This window comes from Rhea pennata, chromosome 3 (assembly GCF_028389875.1).
Source record: "Rhea pennata isolate bPtePen1 chromosome 3, bPtePen1.pri, whole genome shotgun sequence".
In the NCBI taxonomy this organism is placed as follows: domain Eukaryota; kingdom Metazoa; phylum Chordata; class Aves; order Rheiformes; family Rheidae; genus Rhea; species Rhea pennata.
In genome coordinates, this window is record NC_084665.1 from 128,943,272 (window position 1) to 128,961,615 (window position 18,344).

Genomic DNA, 18,344 nt, shown 5'->3' on the forward strand with positions numbered 1-18,344 from the left:
GGTCCCACGCAGGATCAGCCATGCAGGGTGCAAGGTCCCACGCAGGATCGGGTCATGCACAGTGTAAGGTCCCCACATGGGATCGGGGCATGCACAGTGCCGTGGGGCACCCGCACGGGATCGGCCATGCACAACGCAGAGCACATGCAGGGGATCAGGCATGCAGGGTGCAAGGTCCCACACGGGATCGGACATGCAGGGTGCAAGGTCCCACACGGGATCAGCCATGCGCGGTGCAAGGTCCCACACGGGATCGGACACGCCTGGGGCAGGGCACCCGCGTGGCACGAGGCCATGCACAGGACAAGGCCGCCTGCAGGGGCTCATGCATGGGCACGTGCCCACGTGCCCCACAGGCCCCCAGCCGCCGTGGGGTGGCAGCCTGGTGCTGGCAGCACCCACACCCTGCTGTTGCCCACAGCCCGGCTCTGCGGGCGCCCCAGGACCCCCCTGCACCCGCCTCCCCAGCCCCCGGTGCCGAGCGCAGGGAGCAGGAGGGGGCTGAGGCCCCCGGGGGCTGCGGCGAGGAGGGAGCTGGGGGAGGCAGCACGCGGAGGCCGGCGAGGGGGCCCTGCCCCGGCCCGGCAGCGAGGCGCGGGGGAGGCCGGGGCCGGTGGGGCCGGGCTGGGGCTGCACGGGGACCGCGGCGGTGCCGAGCCCCACAGGAGCCCCGGCGTCCACAGGGTGCCCATTGCGCAGGGAGGGCGCACGCCCATTGCCCCGTGGTGCTGTGCACGTGGTTCTCGGTTGCACACGGGTGCTCTGAGCACACGGGGGTGTGCACTGCACAGGGATGGCACGTGCACTGCTCCGTCGTGCAGGACACGGTGCAAACAGGATGCTGTGCTGCACATGCAGAGCTTTGTCACACGGAGGCTGCACGTGCAGGGTCCCATCACACAGGGTGCTGTGCACACCCGTTGTCACACTGCCTAGAGGTGGCACACGCGAAGCCCCCTTGCACAGACGTGCTATGTGCAGGGCAGCTGCTTGTGTGGAGTCCTCGTGCACAGGGGTTGGATGCACATTCCCCGTTGCACGATTCCCATTGTATGTGGTTGCGGGAGACACCGCACTGCACTACAGCTGCACATGCACAGCCCCATTGCATGGCACTTGCACACACACATACTGCTGGTTGCATAGTTGCTGTACACACAAAATCCTGTTGCATGGTGCTTGCACACACCCACTGCCTGCTGCAAAACAGTTGTACACGCACTGCCCTGTTGCATGGCACCCGCACAGCCGCATCGCATAGTGCTTGCACACACACAACACCCTGGTGCGCAGTGATTGCATGCACATTACCTCATTGCACAGTGCTTGCACATATGCCACCCCGTTGCACAACTATTATATGCAAACTGCCCCTTTGCACAGTGGTTGCACATGCCCATTGCTCATTATATGGAGGTTGCACACACACTGCCCATTGCATTGCACATACCCACTGCCCGCCGCACAGTGCTTGTACACATGCACTGCCCATTGCACACGCATAGCGCAGTTGCACAGCAGTTGCAGACACGCCCCCCTTTGCACACGCCCACTGCCCGCTGCGTGGCGCGTGCACACACGCACTGCCCGTTGCACACGCATAGCGCCGTTGCACAGCGGTTGCAGACACGCCCCCCCCTTTGCACACACCCACTGTCCGCCGCGCGGCGCGTGCGCACACGCACTGCCCGTTGCACACGCATAGCGCCGTTGCACAGCGGTTGCAGACACGCCCCCCGCTTTGCACACACCCACTGCCCGCTGCGTGGCGCGTGCACACACGCACTGCCCGTTGCACACGCATAGCGCCGTTGCACAGCGGTTGCAGACACGCCCCCCTTTGCACACGCCCACTGCCCGCTGTGTGGCACGTGCACACACACACAGCCTGTTGCACACGCATAGCGCCGTTGCACAGCGGTTGCAGACACGCCCCCCCCTTTGCACACACCCACTGTCCGCCGCGCGGCGCGTGCGCACACGCACTGCCCGTTGCACGGCGGTCGCGCCCCTTTCCCTGCCCCCCTCCCGCTGCGCATGCGCGGCAGTGGGCCGGGGCCCCGGTTCGGCGCGGAGGGGGCGGGGCCGTACGCGGGGGGCGGGGCCGCACGCGGGGGGGGCGGGGCCGTACGCGCGGGGGCGGGGCCGCGCGCGGGGGCGGGGCCGTACGCGCGGGGGCGGGGCCGCACGCGGGGGGGCGGGGCCGTACGCGCGGGGGCGGGGCCGCGCGCGGGGGCGGGGCCGGCGCGGTGACGCGGCGGCGCGCGCGGGCGCTGACGTGTGCGGGCGCAGCCATGGCGCCGCGGCGGCCGGCCGAGCTCTACCGCGCGCCCTTCCCGCTCTACACGGTCCGCGTCCACCCGCGGCGCCCGCTCGCCATCACCGCCGGCGGCGGCGGCGCCGCCAAGACCGGCATCCGCAACGGCGTGGTGCGGCGCCGCGCCGGGCCCCGGGGCCGGGGGTGTCACGGGGAGGTGGGGGGGGGGCTCCGGGGCCTGGGGGCGTCGTGGCGATGTAGGGCCTGGGGGGGCTCAGGGCATGAGGGGGGCCCTGTTTCGGGGGGTCATGGGGATGTTGGGGGTCTCAGGGGCTTGGGGAGTCCCAGAGGTTGGGGGGGGGATCATGGGGATTTGAGGGGGCTGAGGGGAGCCTCGGGCTGGGGGGGTCGTGGGGATGGGGGAGGGGGCGGGGGGGCAGAGCTTGAGGGGGATCCTGGCGATGTGGGGGTGCCTGCAGACTGGGGGGGCCCAGGGACTGGAGTGGGGGGTCCTGGCAGCCCCCCCTGGATGTGGGGGGGCTTGGGGACTGGGGTGGTTCTAGGGGGGAGGGCCCCGAGATTGAAGAGGGTCATGGGGATGAGTGGGGGGAGCCTGGAGGTTGAGGGAGGTCATGGGGATGTGGGGGGGAGCTGGGGAGGGGGAGGGTTATGGGGATGTAGGGGGGGGCCTGGGGACTGGAAGGGACCATGAGATGAGAGCTGTCATGGGGATGTAGGGTGCCCACAGGTGGAGTAGTGTCACGGGGCTTGGGGGGCCCGTAATGCTGTGGGGGGCCCCGGCCCAGGGGGGAGGTCATTGGGCTGGGGGTAGCTTGGAGACTGGTGATGTGCGGTGGGGGGCCGGGACCAAGAAGGGTCATGGGGTAGTGGGTGTCCTGGGGCTGGAGGGTGAGCTGGGGGTTGTGGGAGGGGGCTGGGATTGGGGGCATCAGTGGCCTGGTATGGGGCCCTAGGAGATGGGGGGGGGGCTGGGATTGGGGGGGGGGGATCAGTGGGCTGGTAGGGGGTCCCAGGGGTTGGGGGGTCATGGGGCTGGTGGGAGGCCCAGGGCCTATGTGGTATCACTGGACTGGGAAGGTCTTGGGTCTGCGGGGCCAGGTGGCTGTGGAGTGGGGCACTGTGGGGTCTCCGGGGGTGGAGTGGGGCTGGGGGGGGGGTGATGTGGGGCCAGGGGGACCCAGGGGTGGGCTGCCCAGGTTAGGGGTCAGGAGTTGCCATGGGGACAAGGCCTGGTGGGCACGAGGGACATGGGGGGCTGGGGGTGCTGCGCGGAGGCGGGGGTCGGCGTGCGAGGGCCCCGCTCTGTCCCGCAGCACTTCCTGCAGCTGGAGCAGATCGGGGGCCGGCTCAGCGCCTCCCTGCTCCACTCCCACGACACCGAGACCCGGGCCACCATGACCATGGCGCTGGCGGACGACATCATCGCCGCGGGGCAGGACGCCACCTGCCACATCCTGCGCTTCAGCCTGCAGGCGCCCGAGGCCCGGGGCGGCGCAGCCGGCCGGAGCGGTGAGACCCCGCTTTCACCCCGGCTGGGGCCGCAGCGCCCGCGGCGGGCCGGTGGGAGCAGCGCCGGAGGGGCCCCCGGCGGCCCTGCGCCCCCCTCGTCGGCCGGGCTGCGGGGCGGCGGGAGCTGTGTCAGTGCCCTGCCTCCTGCAGGCGGCGGGGAGAAGGGGCCTCGGAAGCGGAAGGGCCCCAGCCCAGCGGCGCAGGGCGACACGCAGAGCCAGACGCGCGAGGTGGCCGTGGAGACCCTGCACAGCGTCCGCACGGATTTCAGCCCCGACGCCCTGCAGAAGGCCGTTCGCTTCAACGCCGACTGCTCCCTGCTCGTCACGGGCGGCGCTGACGGCTTCCTCCGCCTCTGGGAGGTAGGGCCGGGCCGGGGAGCTGCAGCTGGCCCCGGCGGGGATGTGGCCCGGGGGGCAGGCTGCTCTGAAAGGTGCGAAAACAGGAGCTGCCGCGTTCCTGTGCCCGTGTGGATTTGCGGCACCTTCCCTGAGTGACTGCGGCTGCCACGTCTGGGGGAGAGCCTGGGGGGCCCCCGCGTAGCCCTGACCCACAAGCCGTGGGTCTGATGCCTGCTCTGCCTTTGCAGTTCCCCAGCATGAAGAAGGCGCTGGAGTTCAAAGCCCACGATGGGGAGATCGAAGATATTGCACTGGGCCCCGACAACAAGGTGAGAAGCAGCTGCTGGGAGGAGGCGGGCGGTTCCCACCAGCCCCGCTGTGACAGCCGTCCTGCAACACGCGCTGTCTCTGCGTGCAGGTGGTGACAGCAGGACGGGACTTCCAGTGCTGCGTGTGGCAGCGGGACCAGCTGGTGACGGGGCTGCGCTGGAACGAGAACCTGCCCGGCATCCCAGACAGAGCTTACCGCTACCAGGCCTGCAGGTGAGGGCAGGGCCGCTGAACAGCGCTGGCATTTCTCGCAGCCCGGGCCGTGCCCTGCGGAGAGGAGATTTCCCCCGTCAGCTCCAGGCTGCGGGTAGAAGCCTCCCTCTGTTGGGCGTTGGAACGGGGCAGGGCCCAAGTCTGGGTTTGGACTTGGGGTCGTAGAAGTGGGAAGTGAGTGATGCAGGACATGGGCTGACTCAGTCCTCGACAGCCCCCTGACCCGTCCCAGGAGAGCGGGGTGGTGGCAGCAGCGCTGGATGCAGGGCTGAGACACCCTGCCCGCCACCGTGCAGCTGGGGGCGGTGGGGAGGGGCGACACTGGCCGTGGGGACTGAGCCAGCCCTCTCGCAGGTTCGGGGCTGTGGAGGACAACGCTGGGGCACTGCGGCTCTACACGGTGCAGGTGCCCCACAAGCGGGAGCGCCGCCCCCCACCCTGCTACCTGACCAAGTGGGACGGGAAGAGCTTCCTGCCGCTGCTCACCCGGCCCTGCGGCAACGAGGTGGTGTCCTGCCTGTCCGTCAGGTACGCCGCGAGGGGCGGCGGGCGCCGGGGGCTGCTCGGGCCCGGCGCTCACTGTCCCCCGCCTCTGCAGCGATTCAGGCACGTTCCTGGGGCTGGGCACCGTGACCGGCTCTGTTGCCATCCACATTGCCTTCTCGCTGCAGGTGAGCCTGCGCGCGGGGCCCGCGCGGCTTCCAGGCTGGGCTTCTCCTGGCTCTGCGGCAGCTGCCTTGTTTCAGCCCGGAGACCGCGCAGACGGGGCGCGGAGGGCAGCGGGGCTCAGCCTGCTGCCGCCTGCCCTCCCCGCAAAGGCCCGGCTGCTTCGGGCTCCCCCCGACCCTGCTGCCCGCCCCCTTCCCCATAGAGGCTCTACTACGTGAAGGAGGCGCATGGCATCGTCGTCACCGACATCGCCTTCGTGCCCGAGAGCCAGCCCGGGCGGGAGCTGCTAGCGGGGAACGAGGCGGCGCTGCTCAGCGTGGCCGTCGACAGCCGCTGCAAGCTGCACCTGCTCCCCAGCCGCCGTAGGTGCCGGGAGCTGAGGGGCACCCGCCGCTCCGAGCCCGGAGCGCTGCGCCTCCTCCAGCACGCGTTGGCGCGGCGCCTGGGTGCCGTGGGGCTGCAGCCCGCTCCTCCCTCGGCCCTATCTCTCCTCCGCAGGCTCCCTCCCCGTCTGGCTGTTGCTGCTGCTCTGCGCTGGACTCATCGTGGCCGCGATCCTGCTGCTGCAGCTCGCCTTCCCCGGCTTCCTCTAGGCTGGCCAGCCCCCCTCTCCTGCGGCCCCCGTGCCAGGACTGACGGCAGGGCTGGCCCTGGCCCCCCGGGGGGGGCGGCTGGCTGGCCGCGTGCCCCCAGCGCGCCAGCCCACCCCAGCGGGACTGTGAAGCAGAGCGGGGACTGCATGGCTGAGGCCTCGGGCCCTGCCACCCCCGCTGGCATTGGGGGAGCGGGACGAGGTGCGCCGGGGTGCTGGGCCCCAGCTGAGCGGCACTGTGCTGGGCCGCAGTGCGGCGCAGGGCTGGGCCCCGGGGAAGGAGCGGGGCCCTGCCGGCTGCTGCCGGGTCTACCCCTCTCCCCCGCCGCTGCCATTAAAGCTGGAGCGCAAAGACAGTGCCGTCCCTCCCTGCGCTCGTGGGCTGGGGCGGTTTCACGCTGTGGCAGCTGGAGCAGTTCAGCGCGGGCGCGGGGAGCACCGTGCTCGGCGCTGCCGCAGCCCTCGGCCGCCTGGCTTGGCTGCTGCTGCGCTCCGAGGCGGTGGTGGCGGTGAGCTGGGCAAAGGCGCGATGCACGCCGGTCTCCGGCACTGGGAAGAGGCCCCCAGGGAGCCTGACGCGTGCCGCCGCCGCCGCCTTGCACCGGGGCCCGTGGCTGGCGCGCTGCGGCCGGGCAGCGGCGGGCTCGGGGCTCGGGGCTCAGGCTGCTCCGCTCCGCGGGGGCCGGTGGCTCAGCAGCGGCTCGGCGCGCCTGGAGCCCCGGGAGCGGCGGGACGGGACCGGGGAGGAGAGGGGGCAACGGCGGCCACGCCCCCGCTCCGCCTGGCCCCACCCACCTGAGTGACGACACTGGCTAGGCCGCGCCCCCTGGCCCCGCCCGCCTGGGTGACGACACTAGCTCGGCCCCGCCTCGGGCCGGGCGCGTGTGGCTGCGGCGGCCATCTTGGTTGCGGGCAGGGCGCCGTTAACCCCCGCGCGCAGGGACGGAGCCGCGTGGCGGGGCCGGGACTGCTGCACCGGGCGGCGGGGCGAGGTGGGGCCGGGCCGGGCCGGGCCGGGCCGGGCCGGGGGTTTGCTCGCGTGCAGTGCAGTCAGGGTGCAGCGTGTGTGCGTGCAGGGCAGGGTGCTCTGTGCGTGTGTGAGTGTGCGCGCAGCGTGGGTGTGCAGTGTGCACCTGCGACACGCGTGTGCGTGCAGGGCAGGGTGCTCTGCGCGAGCGTTCACGCAGTGTGCGTGTGCACTGTGTGCAACACACGTGTGCGTGCAGGGCAGGGTGCTGTGCGAGTGCGCGTGCAGCGTAGGTGTGCAACGTGCGCCCCCGTGCGCCACGCGCGCGCGGGGCGGGACGCGGTGCCCGCGCGTGCTGCGCCCTGCGGCGTGGCGGCAGCGCGCTGCCAGCGTGGAGCTGCCGCGCGGAGCCGCCCGCGTGGGGCCGGGGAGCGCGGGGCGGCGGCCGTGCCACGTCGCCCGGATCCAGCCCACGGCGGCCCCGGCTCGGCTCGGCTCGGCTCGGCTCGGCTCGGCCCGCGGCGCCGCGCTGCAGCCCGGGTCGCAAGATGAGGAACCTGCCCGTGGCCCTGCTGGCGCTGCTGCTGCCGGCGGTGCGCGCTGCCCCCCGGGACGGGCCGCGCCGGTGCGAGCGGGTCTGGGGGCGCGGGCACTGACGGGGGGCATGGCACAGATGGGGGGTGCAGGCACAGATGGGGGCACGGGCATAGATGGGGGGGCGTGGGCACAGGTGGGGGCGCGGGCAGACGCAGGGTGCATAGGCACATATGGGGCGCATGGGCACATATGAGCATACCTACGGGGTGCATGGGTACAAATGGGTGCATGGGCACATATGGGGTGCATGAGCACAGACACACTGCTTGGGCATGTATGGGGCATGTGGGCACGGAGGGGTGCAGGGGGGCACGCAGCGTGGGGCAGCCGCAGAGCGGGTCAGGCGGGAAGCACGGTGTGGGGTGGCTGCAGCAGGGTGGGGGGCACTGCAGGGGTTCCAGTTGTGGGGCAGAGGGTCCCCTCGCTGCCCCCCACCCCACAGGACTCAGGTGTCCTCATCCTGGCCAGGCTGGACCCTGCCCCGGCGACGGGGCTGGATCCCGGCGAGGACCCGCTGAGCCCGGAGGGCCCCGTGCTGTGGTGAGTCCCGGCCCCTCAGGAGCCCCACGGCAGGAGCAGTGGGAGGGGGGCAGAGGAGGACGGGTAGGGGAGAGCCTGCCTGACCAGGGGGCTGGGTGCCCCGGGGCCAGCCATGGGGCAGGCGTGGAGCTACCCTGGGGCTGGCCATGGGGCGGGAGCAGGGCTGTGCTGGGGCTGGCCATGGGGCAGGGCCAGGGCACTCTGGGACTGGCTATGGGGCAGGGGCAAGACACCTTGGAGCTCACTGTGCGGCAGGGGCAGGGCACCCCGGGGCAAGCCGTGGGGCAGAGGCAGAGCTGCCCTGGGACTGGTTGTGGGGCAGGGCACCCCGGGGCCAGCCGTGGGGCAGAGGCAGAGCTGCCCCAGGGCCGGCTGTGGGGCAGGGTCCGGCAGCGCGTGCCGCCCCCAGGCTGCTGCGCAGCGCCGCGGAGCGCGTGGGGCCGCCGGAGCCGGGCGCCGCCGAGCTCACGCGGGAGCAGGGTAAGGAGCCGCGGCGGCATCGGGGCCCGGCCACCGCCATGGGGCAGCGCCCCATGGCCCGGCCCCACGGCCCCGTTCCGCCCGCAGCTCTGCTCTACTTCTTCGCGCTGCACGACCACGACGGCAGCCGGCGCCTGGACGGGCTGGAGCTGCTGCAGGCGCTGAGCGAGGCGCCGGCGCGACGGGACCCGGCGCACCCAGCCCCCGACACGGTAGGTCCCGGCGCCCCCCCCAGCCCGGCCCCCCGCCCGGCCCCCCCCCGGCCACCCCGCTGACCCCCATCCCCACAGGCGGCCGCGCTCGTGGACCGCATCCTGGAGACGCGGGACCTGGACGGCGACGGGCTGCTGGACCCCGCCGAGCTGCTGCTGCCGCCGCCCGGCGGGGCCCTGGGCGCCCCAGAGGTGCCGGCGGGGGCCGGCGCGGCCGCGGGCGCCGTGGGGCCCGAGCCGGGCGCGGAGCTGAGCGAGCTGGGGCAGGGCCCGGAGCTGCCGGCCGGCGCCGCTGCCCCAGAGCACACGGACACCGGGGGGATCTAGGCCGTGGGCGGCTCCGGTACGGCCGCGCCTGCGCCCCCCACGGACACCTCTGTGGGGCCCTGGTGTGCAGGGCGCCAGCATGGCGCACGGTGATGGTGCAGTGCAACACGCAGCGCGCGACGCTGGCACAGTGCCGATGCAGCGCGCAGCGCAACGCGTGGTGCTGCCACAGCACATGGTGCTGGCGCAGTGCAGAGTGTCAGTGCGGTGCACGGCGCAGTGCAACGTGCAGTGCTGCTGCAATACACGTTTACACGGTGCCAATGCAGCGCACAGCGCAGTGCAACGCGCAGTTCTGGTGCAGTGTATGGGGCTGGCACAGGGCACAGCGCCGATGCAGCGCACAGCGTGGTGCAATGCTGGCGCAGTGCGCAGCGCCGACGCAGTGTCCGGCGCAGTGCAATGCGCAGTGCAGGTGCAATACACGCTGCTGGCAGGATGCACAGCACTGGAACAGTTCCCTGCGCCCCTGGCAGCCCCAGCCCACCCCACAGCCGGCCCCGGGGTGCGCTGACCCATGGCTCCGTCGCAGGCCACCCAGCCTGCTGCCGAGGCCAAGGGCTGGACAGGAACCGCATCACCCCAGCACTGGGGCGAGCCCCACGGCGTGGCTGCAGCAGGGCTGCCCTCCACCGTGCCCGGTTGGGGGCGGGGGGGGGGGGGCGCGGGGCTGGGGAGCGCCGTGGGGCTGGAGCGCCGCGCCGGGACACGTGCCGTCAGCCCCGTAACGCTCAGCAGGATGGAGACACGCACAGCGCCGCCAGCCCGGGCTCGCCTCGGCGCCGCCGGCGCGGCGTGCCGGGACCCACCGCCGCTGCCGCTGCCGGGCGGGCGTTTATTGGCTCACACGATGCCGTCGTAGCCCTGCACGCCGCACTTCCTGCCGGCCACGCGGCACCCGAACGTGATGGCTTCCTGCAGGCTCTGCCCTGCGGAGCAGCGGGGCAGCGGTGCCGTGAGCCAGGCCGCGGCGTCGGCCCCCAGGACCTGCCCCCTGCCCCCCCGCCGGCGCTACCTTCGGAGAGGGCGAAGATGACGGCGGCGTTGAAGGTGTCCCCGGCCCCCAGCGTGTCCACCACGGCGTCCGGGGGGAAGGCGTCCGAGTGCACCAGCTCCCCGCCGGGCCCCACGGCGTCGGCCCCCGCCTCGGCCCAGGCGCACACGAGCGTGGCCCTGCGCGGGACGGGCGGGTCGGGGACGGGCTCGGCCCCGCGCGCCGCCTCGCCCTCCGCACCCCCGGCCCCTTACCCGCGCCGCACGCGGGCCCGCAGCCCCCGCACGGCCTCGGCCGCCGAGCCGTAGCCCAGGTGCTGCGCCACGTCCTTGCTGACGAAGACCTGCCGGGAGGGAGAGCGGGCTGGGACCGGGCAGCACCGCCCGCGACCCCCGGCCCTGGGGACCCCCAGCCCTGGGATCCCCGCCCCCCCCAGGACCCCCATTCCTTGAATCCCTGCTCCCGGGACACGGGACCCCCCCAACCCTGGGGACCCCCATCCCTGGGATCCTTGACCCCATCCCTGGGGACTCCAGCCCTGGGATCCCTGCCCCCCCCCCCAGGACTCCCATTCCTTGAATCCCTATTCCCAGAGATGCGGGACCCCCCAGCCCTAGGGACCCTTGACCCCAGTCCTGGGGACCCTTATTTCTGGGATTCCCTGACCCCAGCCCCAGGACCCCCATTCCTTGAATCCACATTCCTGGAGATGTGGGACCCCCCCCATCCCTGGGGACCACCACCCCAGGACCCCTAACCCGCACCTCTGGGACCCCCAGCCTTAGGATCCCCATCCTTGAAGGCCCCTGACTTCACCCAGGAACCCCCCCCACACACACACAGAAAACACATCCCTGGGTGAACCCCATCCCCGAGATCCCTGACCCCCACCCACGGGACCCCCATCCCTGGGGACTACCACCCCTGGGACCCCTAACCTCCACCCCTGGAGACCCCCATTCCTGCAATCCCTGACCCCCACCACCGGGCCCTCCATCCCTGGAGACCCCACATCCAGGACTCTCACCACTGAGACCTCTGCCCCACAGCCCCAGAACACCCCATCCCTGAGATCCCCATCCCTAGGGACCCCCCACACCCAGGCAACTCTGACCCACAGCCCCAGGAAACCCTATCCCTGTGGACCCTCCACTTCGGGACCCCACCCCACCCCCACTACCCCAGAGACCCCCATCGTGCTCTGGGACCCTGGCCCGCAGCCCCAGGACCCCCAACCTGCCCCCCTGGCCTGCCCTCGACCACCCCTTGCCCCCAAGGCAGCCCCTCACACCCCTCTGGTATTCCTTGGCCCAGCCCCACAGCACTCAAACCCCACCACGTCCTGCAGACCCATCCCCCCCCCCCCAAGCCCCACACTTCAGCCCCAGGCCCTCCCAGCCCCACACCTCAGCCCTGAGCCCTCCTAGCCCCACACCTCACACCCCAGGCCTCCTCAGCCCCACACCTCAGCCCTGGCCCCCCCCAGCCCCACACCTCAGCCCCACACTCTCCCAGCCCCACACCTCAGCCCTGCCCCCCCCCAGCCCCACACCTCAGCCCCACACTCTCCCAGCCCCACACCTCAGCCCTGGGCCCCCCCAGCCCCACACCTCAGCCCCACACTCTCCCAGCCCCACACCTCAGCCCTGGGCCCCCCCAGCCCCACACCTCAGTCCCGCACTCTCCCAGCCCCACACCTCAGCCCTGGCCCCCCCCAGCCCCACACCTCAGCCCCACACTCTCCCAGCCCCACACCTCAGCCCTGGGCCCCCCCAGCCCCACACCTCAGCCCCACACTCTCCCAGCCCCACACCTCAGCCCTGGGCCCCCCCAGCCCCACACCTCAGCCCCACACTCTCCCAGCCCCACACCTCAGCCCTGGGCCCCCCCAGCCCCACACCTCAGCCCCACACTCTCCCAGCCCCACACCTCAGCCCTGGGCCCCCCCAGCCCCACACCTCAGTCCCGCACTCTCCCAGCCCCACACCTCAGCCCTGGCCCCCCCCAGCCCCACACCTCAGCCCCACACTCTCCCAGCCCCACACCTCAGCCCTGGGCCCCCCCAGCCCCACACCTCAGCCCCACACTCTCCCAGCCCCACACCTCAGCCCTGGGCCCCCCCAGCCCCACACCTCAGCCCCGCACTCTCCCAGCCCCACACCTCAGCCCTGGGCCCCCCCAGCCCCACACCTCAGTCCCGCACTCTCCCAGCCCCACACCTCAGCCCTGGGCCCCCCCAGCCCCACACCTCAGCCCCACACTCTCCCAGCCCCACACCTCAGCCCTGGGCCCCCCCAGCCCCACACCTCAGTCCCGCACTCTCCCAGCCCCACACCTCAGCCCTGGCCCCCCCCAGCCCCACACCTCAGCCCCACACTCTCCCAGCCCCACACCTCAGCCCTGGGCCCCCCCAGCCCCACACCTCAGCCCCACACTCTCCCAGCCCCACACCTCAGCCCTGGGCCCCCCCAGCCCCACACCTCAGCCCCACACTCTCCCAGCCCCACACCTCAGCCCTGGGCCCCCCCAGCCCCACACCTCAGCCCCACACTCTCCCAGCCCCACACCTCAGCCCTGGGCCCCCCCAGCCCCACACCTCACACCCCAGGCCTCCTCAGCCCCCAGCCCCACACCTCAGCCCTCGAGCTCTCCAGACACCTCCCGCCCCGGGGGCGGGGTGGAGGCGGAAGCCCCGCCCCCTCCCTGTCGCCAGGTCCAATCAGCGCTCCGGGCCCCGCCTCACAGACCAATCAGCTGCGACCCGCCCGCCCCCCCGCCGCTGAGCGCGGCCCCCTGCGGGCGCGTGGCACCATGGAGGCGGCGCCCGCGGGCAGAGCGGCGGCGGCGGCGCCCGCGCGGCCATAGAGAGGCGCGAGGCGATGGCGGCGGCGGCGCTGGGCCGGGCCGGGCCGGGCCGGGCCGAGCCGAGCCGGGCCGTACCACGTCGCCGTGCCCGAAGAGCTGGAACATCTCCTCCCGCGGCTTCTCCACCTCCACCGAGGTGCGCACGCGCTGCGCCGGCGGCTGCGCCCGGTTGTGCTCCTCCACGCGCCGCATCATCTTCACCTGCTCCGACGCGTTCCGGCCCTGCGGCACCGGCACCGGCGCCGTCACCGCAGGGCAGGGCGCCGCCCGGCCCCAGGGCGCCTCCGCCGAGCCTGGCGGCCGTCGGTGGGCCGGCACTGCACCGCACTGCACGGCATGGCACTGCACGGCACGGCACGGCATGGCCCTGGTGGCCTCCACTGAGCCTGGCAGTGCTGAGTGGGGAGGCACTGCACAGCACTGCACGGCATGGCACTGCACGGCACGGCACGGCATGGCCCTGGTGGCCTCCACTGAGCCTGGCAGTGCTGAGCGGGGAGGCACTGCACAGCACTGCACGGCATGGCACTGCACGGCACGGCACGGCATGGCCCTGGTGGCCTCCACTGAGCCTGGCAGTGCTGAGCGGGGAGGCACTGCACAGCACTGCACAGCATGGCACTGCACTGCACGGTACGGCATGGCCCTGGTGGCCTCCACTGAGCCTGGCAGTGCTGAGCAGGGAGGCACTGCACAGCACTGCACAGCATGGCACTGCACTGCACGGCATGGCATGGCCCTGGTGGCCTCCACTGAGCCTGGCAGTGCTGAGCGGGGAGGCACTGCACTGCACTGCACGGCATGGCACTGCACGGCACGGCACGGCATGGCCCTGGTGGCCTCCACTGAGCCTGGCAGTGCTGAGCGGGGAGGCACTGCACAGCACTGCACGGCATGGCACTGCACGGCACGGCACGGCATGGCCCTGGTGGCCTCCACTGAGCCTGGCAGTGCTGAGTGGGGAGGCACTGCACAGCACTGCACAGCATGGCACTGCACTGCACGGCATGGCATGGCCCTGGTGGCCTCCACTGAGCCTGGCAGTGCTGAGCGGGGAGGCACTGCACTGCACTGCACAGCATGGCACTGCACTGCACGGCATGGCATGGCCCTGGTGGCCTCCACTGAGCCCAGCAGTGCTGAGCGGGGAGGCACTGCACAGCACTGCACGGCATGGCACTGCACGGCACGGCACGGCATGGCCCTGGTGGCCTCCACTGAGCCTGGCAGTGCTGAGTGGGGAGGCACTGCACCGCACTGCACGGCATGGCACTGCACGGCACGGCACGGCATGGCCCTGGTGGCCTCCACTGAGCCTGGCAGTGCTGAGTGGGGAGGCACTGCACAGCACTGCACGGCATGGCACTGCACTGCACGGCACGGCACGGCATGGCCCTGGTGGCCTCCACTGAGCCTGGCAGTGCTGAGCGGGGAGGCACTGCACAGCACTGCACGGCATGGCATGGCCCTGGTGGCCTCCACTGAGCCCGGCAGTGCTGAGCAGGGAGGCACTGCACAGCACTGCACAGCATGGCACTGCACTGCACGGTACGGCATGGCCCTGGTGGCCTCCACTGAGCCTGGCAGTGCTGAGCAGGGAGGCACTGCACAGCACTGCACAGCATGGCACTGCACTGCACGGCATGGCATGGCCCTGGTGGCCTCCACTGAGCCTGGCAGTGCTGAGTGGGGAGGCACTGCACAGCACTGCATGGCATGGCACTGCACTGCATGGCATGGCATGGCCCTGGTGGTTTCCACTGAGCCCAGCAGTGCTCAGCAGGGCTGCACTGCACAGCATGGCACCACACTGCATGGCATGGCTTGGCCCTGGTGGCCTCCCCTAGGCCTGGCAGCGCTCAGCAGGGCGGCACTGCACAGCACAGTGCAGCACTGCATGGCCCAGCCCCACTCCTCCCCCCAGGCTTGGCCTGCCCCGCTGCGGGAGCCGGGCCTGCCCCGGCCAGGTGCTGGGCTCAGCACTGCCCCCCGGCCTCACCTCCCAGTGGATCCATTTGTACTGGGAGAGGTCAACCTGCTCGAAGTCGCGGGCCGTCACGTCGGGCAGGTTCCTGCGGCGCGAGCAGGGCAAGGAGCAGGGGTCAGACGAGGGTGGGGGAGCGGCTAGCCCCGGCGCCGCGGCCCGGGGCGGGCAAAGGGCAGCGCCAGGGGCTGCGGCGGCCTCGACTCTGCCCCGGGAGCAGAAGTCCCGGCGGGGCCGGCTGCAGCCAGCGCCGGGTGAATGATTAACAGTGCAGCGGGAGGCCCTGCGGCAGGCTCCCAGGGGCAGCGCGCCGCCCCACGGGCTGGTTGGGGGGCGATCGGGAGAGATTGTGCGTGCAGAATCACGGAGAAAAGGCGGGGGGCAGGAGGGGGGGATCAGCCGATGAGCCGCGCCGGCAGCATCGCCGCCCTTACGTGTCGTAGAGCACGACGGTCCGCGAGCCGTTGGCGGCGCTGACGACGCAGCAGGCGCACGGCATGTCCCCCCGGGGCTGCCAGGCCGCGTGCGCCAGGTCCACGCCCCGGCGACGGAAATCCGCCACCACGAAACTTGCCGGCGAGGGAGAAAGAGGGGGGGGGGGCGTCAGCGCCCGGGCACCCCGGTGGGAGGGAGGCGCCGAGCTGCGGGGCCGGGCGGCACGGCCGTGGCCGCCGGCGGGGCGGAGACGCCGGGCCCCCACTTACTCGGCGGCGTGCCCGGGCGCCAGGGAGCCCATGAAGGCGCAGGGGGCTCCCAGCAGGGCCAGCACCGTGCAGGAGTTGGAGGCGTTGCCGCCCCGCTGCCATCGCTGCGACACGCACCTGCAACGCACGCGCGAGGCTGCACTGCGCCGGCACTGCGCCGCGCCGGCGAGGCGCCGCACCGGTGCTGCGCTGCGTGGGCGCTGCATCGCACGGGTGCTGCTGCACCGCATGGGCGCTGCACTGCACCGCACGGGAACTGCACTGCACGGGCACTGCACCGCGTGGGTGCTGTGCTGCACAGGCGCTGCACTGCACCGCATGGGCACTGCACTGCACGGGGGCTGCACCGCATGGGCACTGCACTGCACGGGTGCTGCGCCGCACGGGCACTGCACCGCACGGGCACTGCACCGCACGGGCACTGCACCGCACAGGCACTGCACCGCGTGGGTGCTGTGCTGCACAGGCGCTGCACTGCACCGCATGGGCACTGCACTGCACGGGGGCTGCACCGCATGGGCACTGCACTGCACGGGCACTGCACCGCATGGGCACTGCACTGCACGGGCACTGCACGGGCACTGCACCGCACGGGCGCTGCACCGCACGGGCACTGCACTGCACAGGTGCCGCGCCGCACGGGCGCTGCAGCGGCAGAGCCCCGGCGGCGGCGGGGCGGCCGTACCTGGTGTCGGTGTCCTCGGCGGGGTAGGTCTCCACCACGCTGATGATGTCCAGGCAGACCAGCCCCACGCACAGGATCCGCTTCCCGGCGGCGGGTGCGGGCGGCGGCGCCGGCGCGGCCATGGTGCCCCCGGGGCTCGGCGCTGCCGCCGCCGCCGCCGCCGCCGCCGCGCCCCGCCCCTCCCCGCGCCGCAGCCAATCGGGGCGCGCCGCCGCCCGCGCCACGCCCCCCCAGGGCGGCTGAGGGGCGGGGCGCGGAGCGGGGCAGGCCACGCCCCCGCGCGGAGGCCACGCCCCCGGCAGGGCGGGGCCGGAGCGCGACGGCAGCGTGTTGTGCACGCGCTGCGCGTGCACTGACCGTGCACCGGCGCTGTGCACGCGCGCCGCACACTCCCGTGCCGTGCATGCACACTGCGCGTGCACTGACCACACACCAGCACTGTGCACGCGCGCCGCACACTCCCGCGCCGTGCATGCACACTGCGCGTGCACTGACCGCGCACCGGCGCTGTGCACGCGCGCCGCACACTCCCGCGCCGTGCATGCACACTGCGCGTGCACTGACCGTGCACCGGCGCGGTGCACGTGCGCCACACACTCCCGCGCCGTGCATGCACACTGCGCGTGCACTGACCGCGCACCGGCGCTGTGCACGCGCGCCGCACACGCGCTGCACGGTGCATGCACACTGTGTGTGCACTGACCACACACCAGCACTGTGCACGCACGCCGCACACTCACGCGCCGTGCATGCACACTGCGCGTGCACTGACCGTGCACCGGCGCTGTGCACACACGCCGCACACTCCCGCGCCGTGCATGCACACTGCGCGTGCACTGACCGCGCACCCGCGCGGTGCACGCGCGCCGCACACTCCCGCGCCGTGCATGCACACTGCGCGTGCACTGACCGCGCACCAGCACGGTGCACACGCGCCGCACACTCCCCTGCCGTGCATGCACACTGCGCGTGCACTGACCGCGCACCGGCGCTGTGCACGCGCGCCGCACACGCGCTGCACGGTGCATGCACACTGTGTGTGCACTGACCACACACCAGCACTGTGCACGCACGCCGCACACTCACGCGCCGTGCATGCACACTGCGCGTGCACTGACCGTGCACCGGCGCTGTGCACACACGCCGCACACTCCCGCGCCGTGCATGCACACTGCGCGTGCACTGACCGCGCACCCGCGCGGTGCACGCGCGCCGCACACTCCCGCGCCGTGCATGCACACTGCGCGTGCACTGACCGCGCACCGGCGCTGTGCACGCGCGCCGCACACGCGCTGCACGGTGCCTGCACGCTGTGCGTGCACTGACCGCACACCAGCACTGTGCACGCACGCCGCACACTCACGCGCCGTGCATGCACACTGCACGTGCACTGACCGCGCACCGGTGCGGTGCACACACACTGCACACGTGCTGTGTGTGCACTGACACACCATGCACACTCAGTCAGTGTGTGGCCACTGCGGCCTCTCCCCCAGTGCCCCTCGCACACTGGTGCTCCTGGCATGACAGGGCCGTGGCCAGGTGGGTTACTCGAGGCTCCGTGAGAACCGGCCCAGCTGGCACAGCACAACACATCAGGCTGGGGCCAAGCGTGGTGCACGCACACACATCCTGCATTGCTCACACACTGCTTGCACCTGCACCCCTTGCATGCACAGGCACTGCTTGCACGCTTGATTCACATGCACACTGTTCTCGCACACTGCTTGCATGCACACCACCACACCACTCCCAGGCATGCCTGTCACATGCACACTGCTTGCCCACCCCTCTCGCTCACGCTATGCTTGCACAGGCATCGGGGCGGGAGCTGGCAGCTGGGACGGGGTCGAGGCTGCTGGAGGGTCCAAGGTCGGCCACGCTGGCGCAGGGCTGGCCCCAGGAGGCGGCCGGGCCAGGGGCCGGGGGTCGGGGCAGCCCCAGGGAAGGGACCAGCCCCAGCACAGGTTGCTGCAGCCATTGCAGTCCTGGGGAGCCTGGAGCCACCAGGCATGTCTGGGACACATGGTGATGGGGGGGGGCGCAGGCGAGTGGCA

At 72.5% G+C, this 18,344-nt stretch overlaps 3 protein-coding genes across 4 annotated transcripts; 2 read left to right on the forward strand and 1 right to left on the reverse strand.

The window, feature by feature from the left end:
- Positions 1 to 2,281: 2,281 nt before the first annotated feature.
- Positions 2,282 to 6,059, forward strand: PREB (prolactin regulatory element binding). 2 transcript variants are annotated; one of them, XM_062571257.1, is made up of 9 exons: positions 2,282 to 2,429; positions 3,592 to 3,787; positions 3,938 to 4,149; positions 4,377 to 4,457; positions 4,547 to 4,671; positions 5,026 to 5,199; positions 5,270 to 5,342; positions 5,543 to 5,702; positions 5,839 to 6,026. In XM_062571257.1, the coding sequence occupies exons 1-9, from the start codon at positions 2,295 to 2,297 to the stop codon at positions 5,931 to 5,933; spliced, it is 1,251 nt and encodes a 416-aa protein (XP_062427241.1). In that variant the 5' UTR covers positions 2,282 to 2,294; the 3' UTR covers positions 5,934 to 6,026. The 2 variants fall into 2 exon arrangements, with proteins under 2 accessions (XP_062427241.1, XP_062427242.1); XM_062571258.1 differs by lacking the exon at positions 5,543 to 5,702 and having other exon boundaries at positions 5,839 to 6,059.
- A 1,388-nt stretch (positions 6,060 to 7,447) lies between these two features.
- On the forward strand, positions 7,448 to 9,055 carry CGREF1 (cell growth regulator with EF-hand domain 1). Its single transcript, XM_062573138.1, has 5 exons — positions 7,448 to 7,492; positions 7,939 to 8,036; positions 8,446 to 8,516; positions 8,604 to 8,728; positions 8,807 to 9,055. Exons 1-5 carry the CDS (start codon positions 7,448 to 7,450, stop codon positions 9,053 to 9,055), a joined length of 588 nt encoding a protein of 195 aa, XP_062429122.1.
- An 834-nt stretch (positions 9,056 to 9,889) lies between these two features.
- Positions 9,890 to 16,409, reverse strand: KHK (ketohexokinase). Its single transcript, XM_062573139.1, has 7 exons — positions 16,288 to 16,409; positions 15,333 to 15,467; positions 14,914 to 14,986; positions 12,990 to 13,136; positions 10,304 to 10,392; positions 10,071 to 10,228; positions 9,890 to 9,984 (listed from the first exon to the last, which is right to left on the reverse strand). The coding sequence occupies exons 1-7, from the start codon at positions 16,407 to 16,409 to the stop codon at positions 9,899 to 9,901; spliced, it is 810 nt and encodes a 269-aa protein (XP_062429123.1). The 3' UTR covers positions 9,890 to 9,898.
- Between the last annotated feature and the right edge of the window lie 1,935 nt (positions 16,410 to 18,344).

Bases quoted from the DNA above. Each gene is read 5' to 3' on its own strand.
- KHK (XM_062573139.1), bottom strand. From the start codon at position 16,409: ATGGCCGCGCCGGCGCCGCCGCCCGCACCCGCCGCCGGGAAGCGGATC. The intron at 13,137-14,913 runs GTGAGGCCGGGG...CCGGTGCCGCAG, and splicing joins ACAAATGGATCCACTGGGAG to GGCCGGAACGCGTCGGAGCA. The intron at 10,393-12,989 runs GTACGGCCCGGC...CCCTCCCGGCAG, and splicing joins TCTTCGGGCACGGCGACGTG to GTCTTCGTCAGCAAGGACGT.
- PREB (XM_062571257.1), top strand. From the start codon at position 2,295: ATGGCGCCGCGGCGGCCGGCCGAGCTCTACCGCGCGCCCTTCCCGCTC. The intron at 3,788-3,937 runs GTGAGACCCCGC...TGCCTCCTGCAG, and splicing joins CGGCGCAGCCGGCCGGAGCG to GCGGCGGGGAGAAGGGGCCT. The intron at 5,200-5,269 runs GTACGCCGCGAG...CCGCCTCTGCAG, and splicing joins GTGTCCTGCCTGTCCGTCAG to CGATTCAGGCACGTTCCTGG.
- CGREF1 (XM_062573138.1), top strand. From the start codon at position 7,448: ATGAGGAACCTGCCCGTGGCCCTGCTGGCGCTGCTGCTGCCGGCG. The intron at 7,493-7,938 runs GTGCGCGCTGCC...CCCACCCCACAG, and splicing joins TGGCGCTGCTGCTGCCGGCG to GACTCAGGTGTCCTCATCCT. The intron at 8,037-8,445 runs GTGAGTCCCGGC...TGCCGCCCCCAG, and splicing joins CCGGAGGGCCCCGTGCTGTG to GCTGCTGCGCAGCGCCGCGG.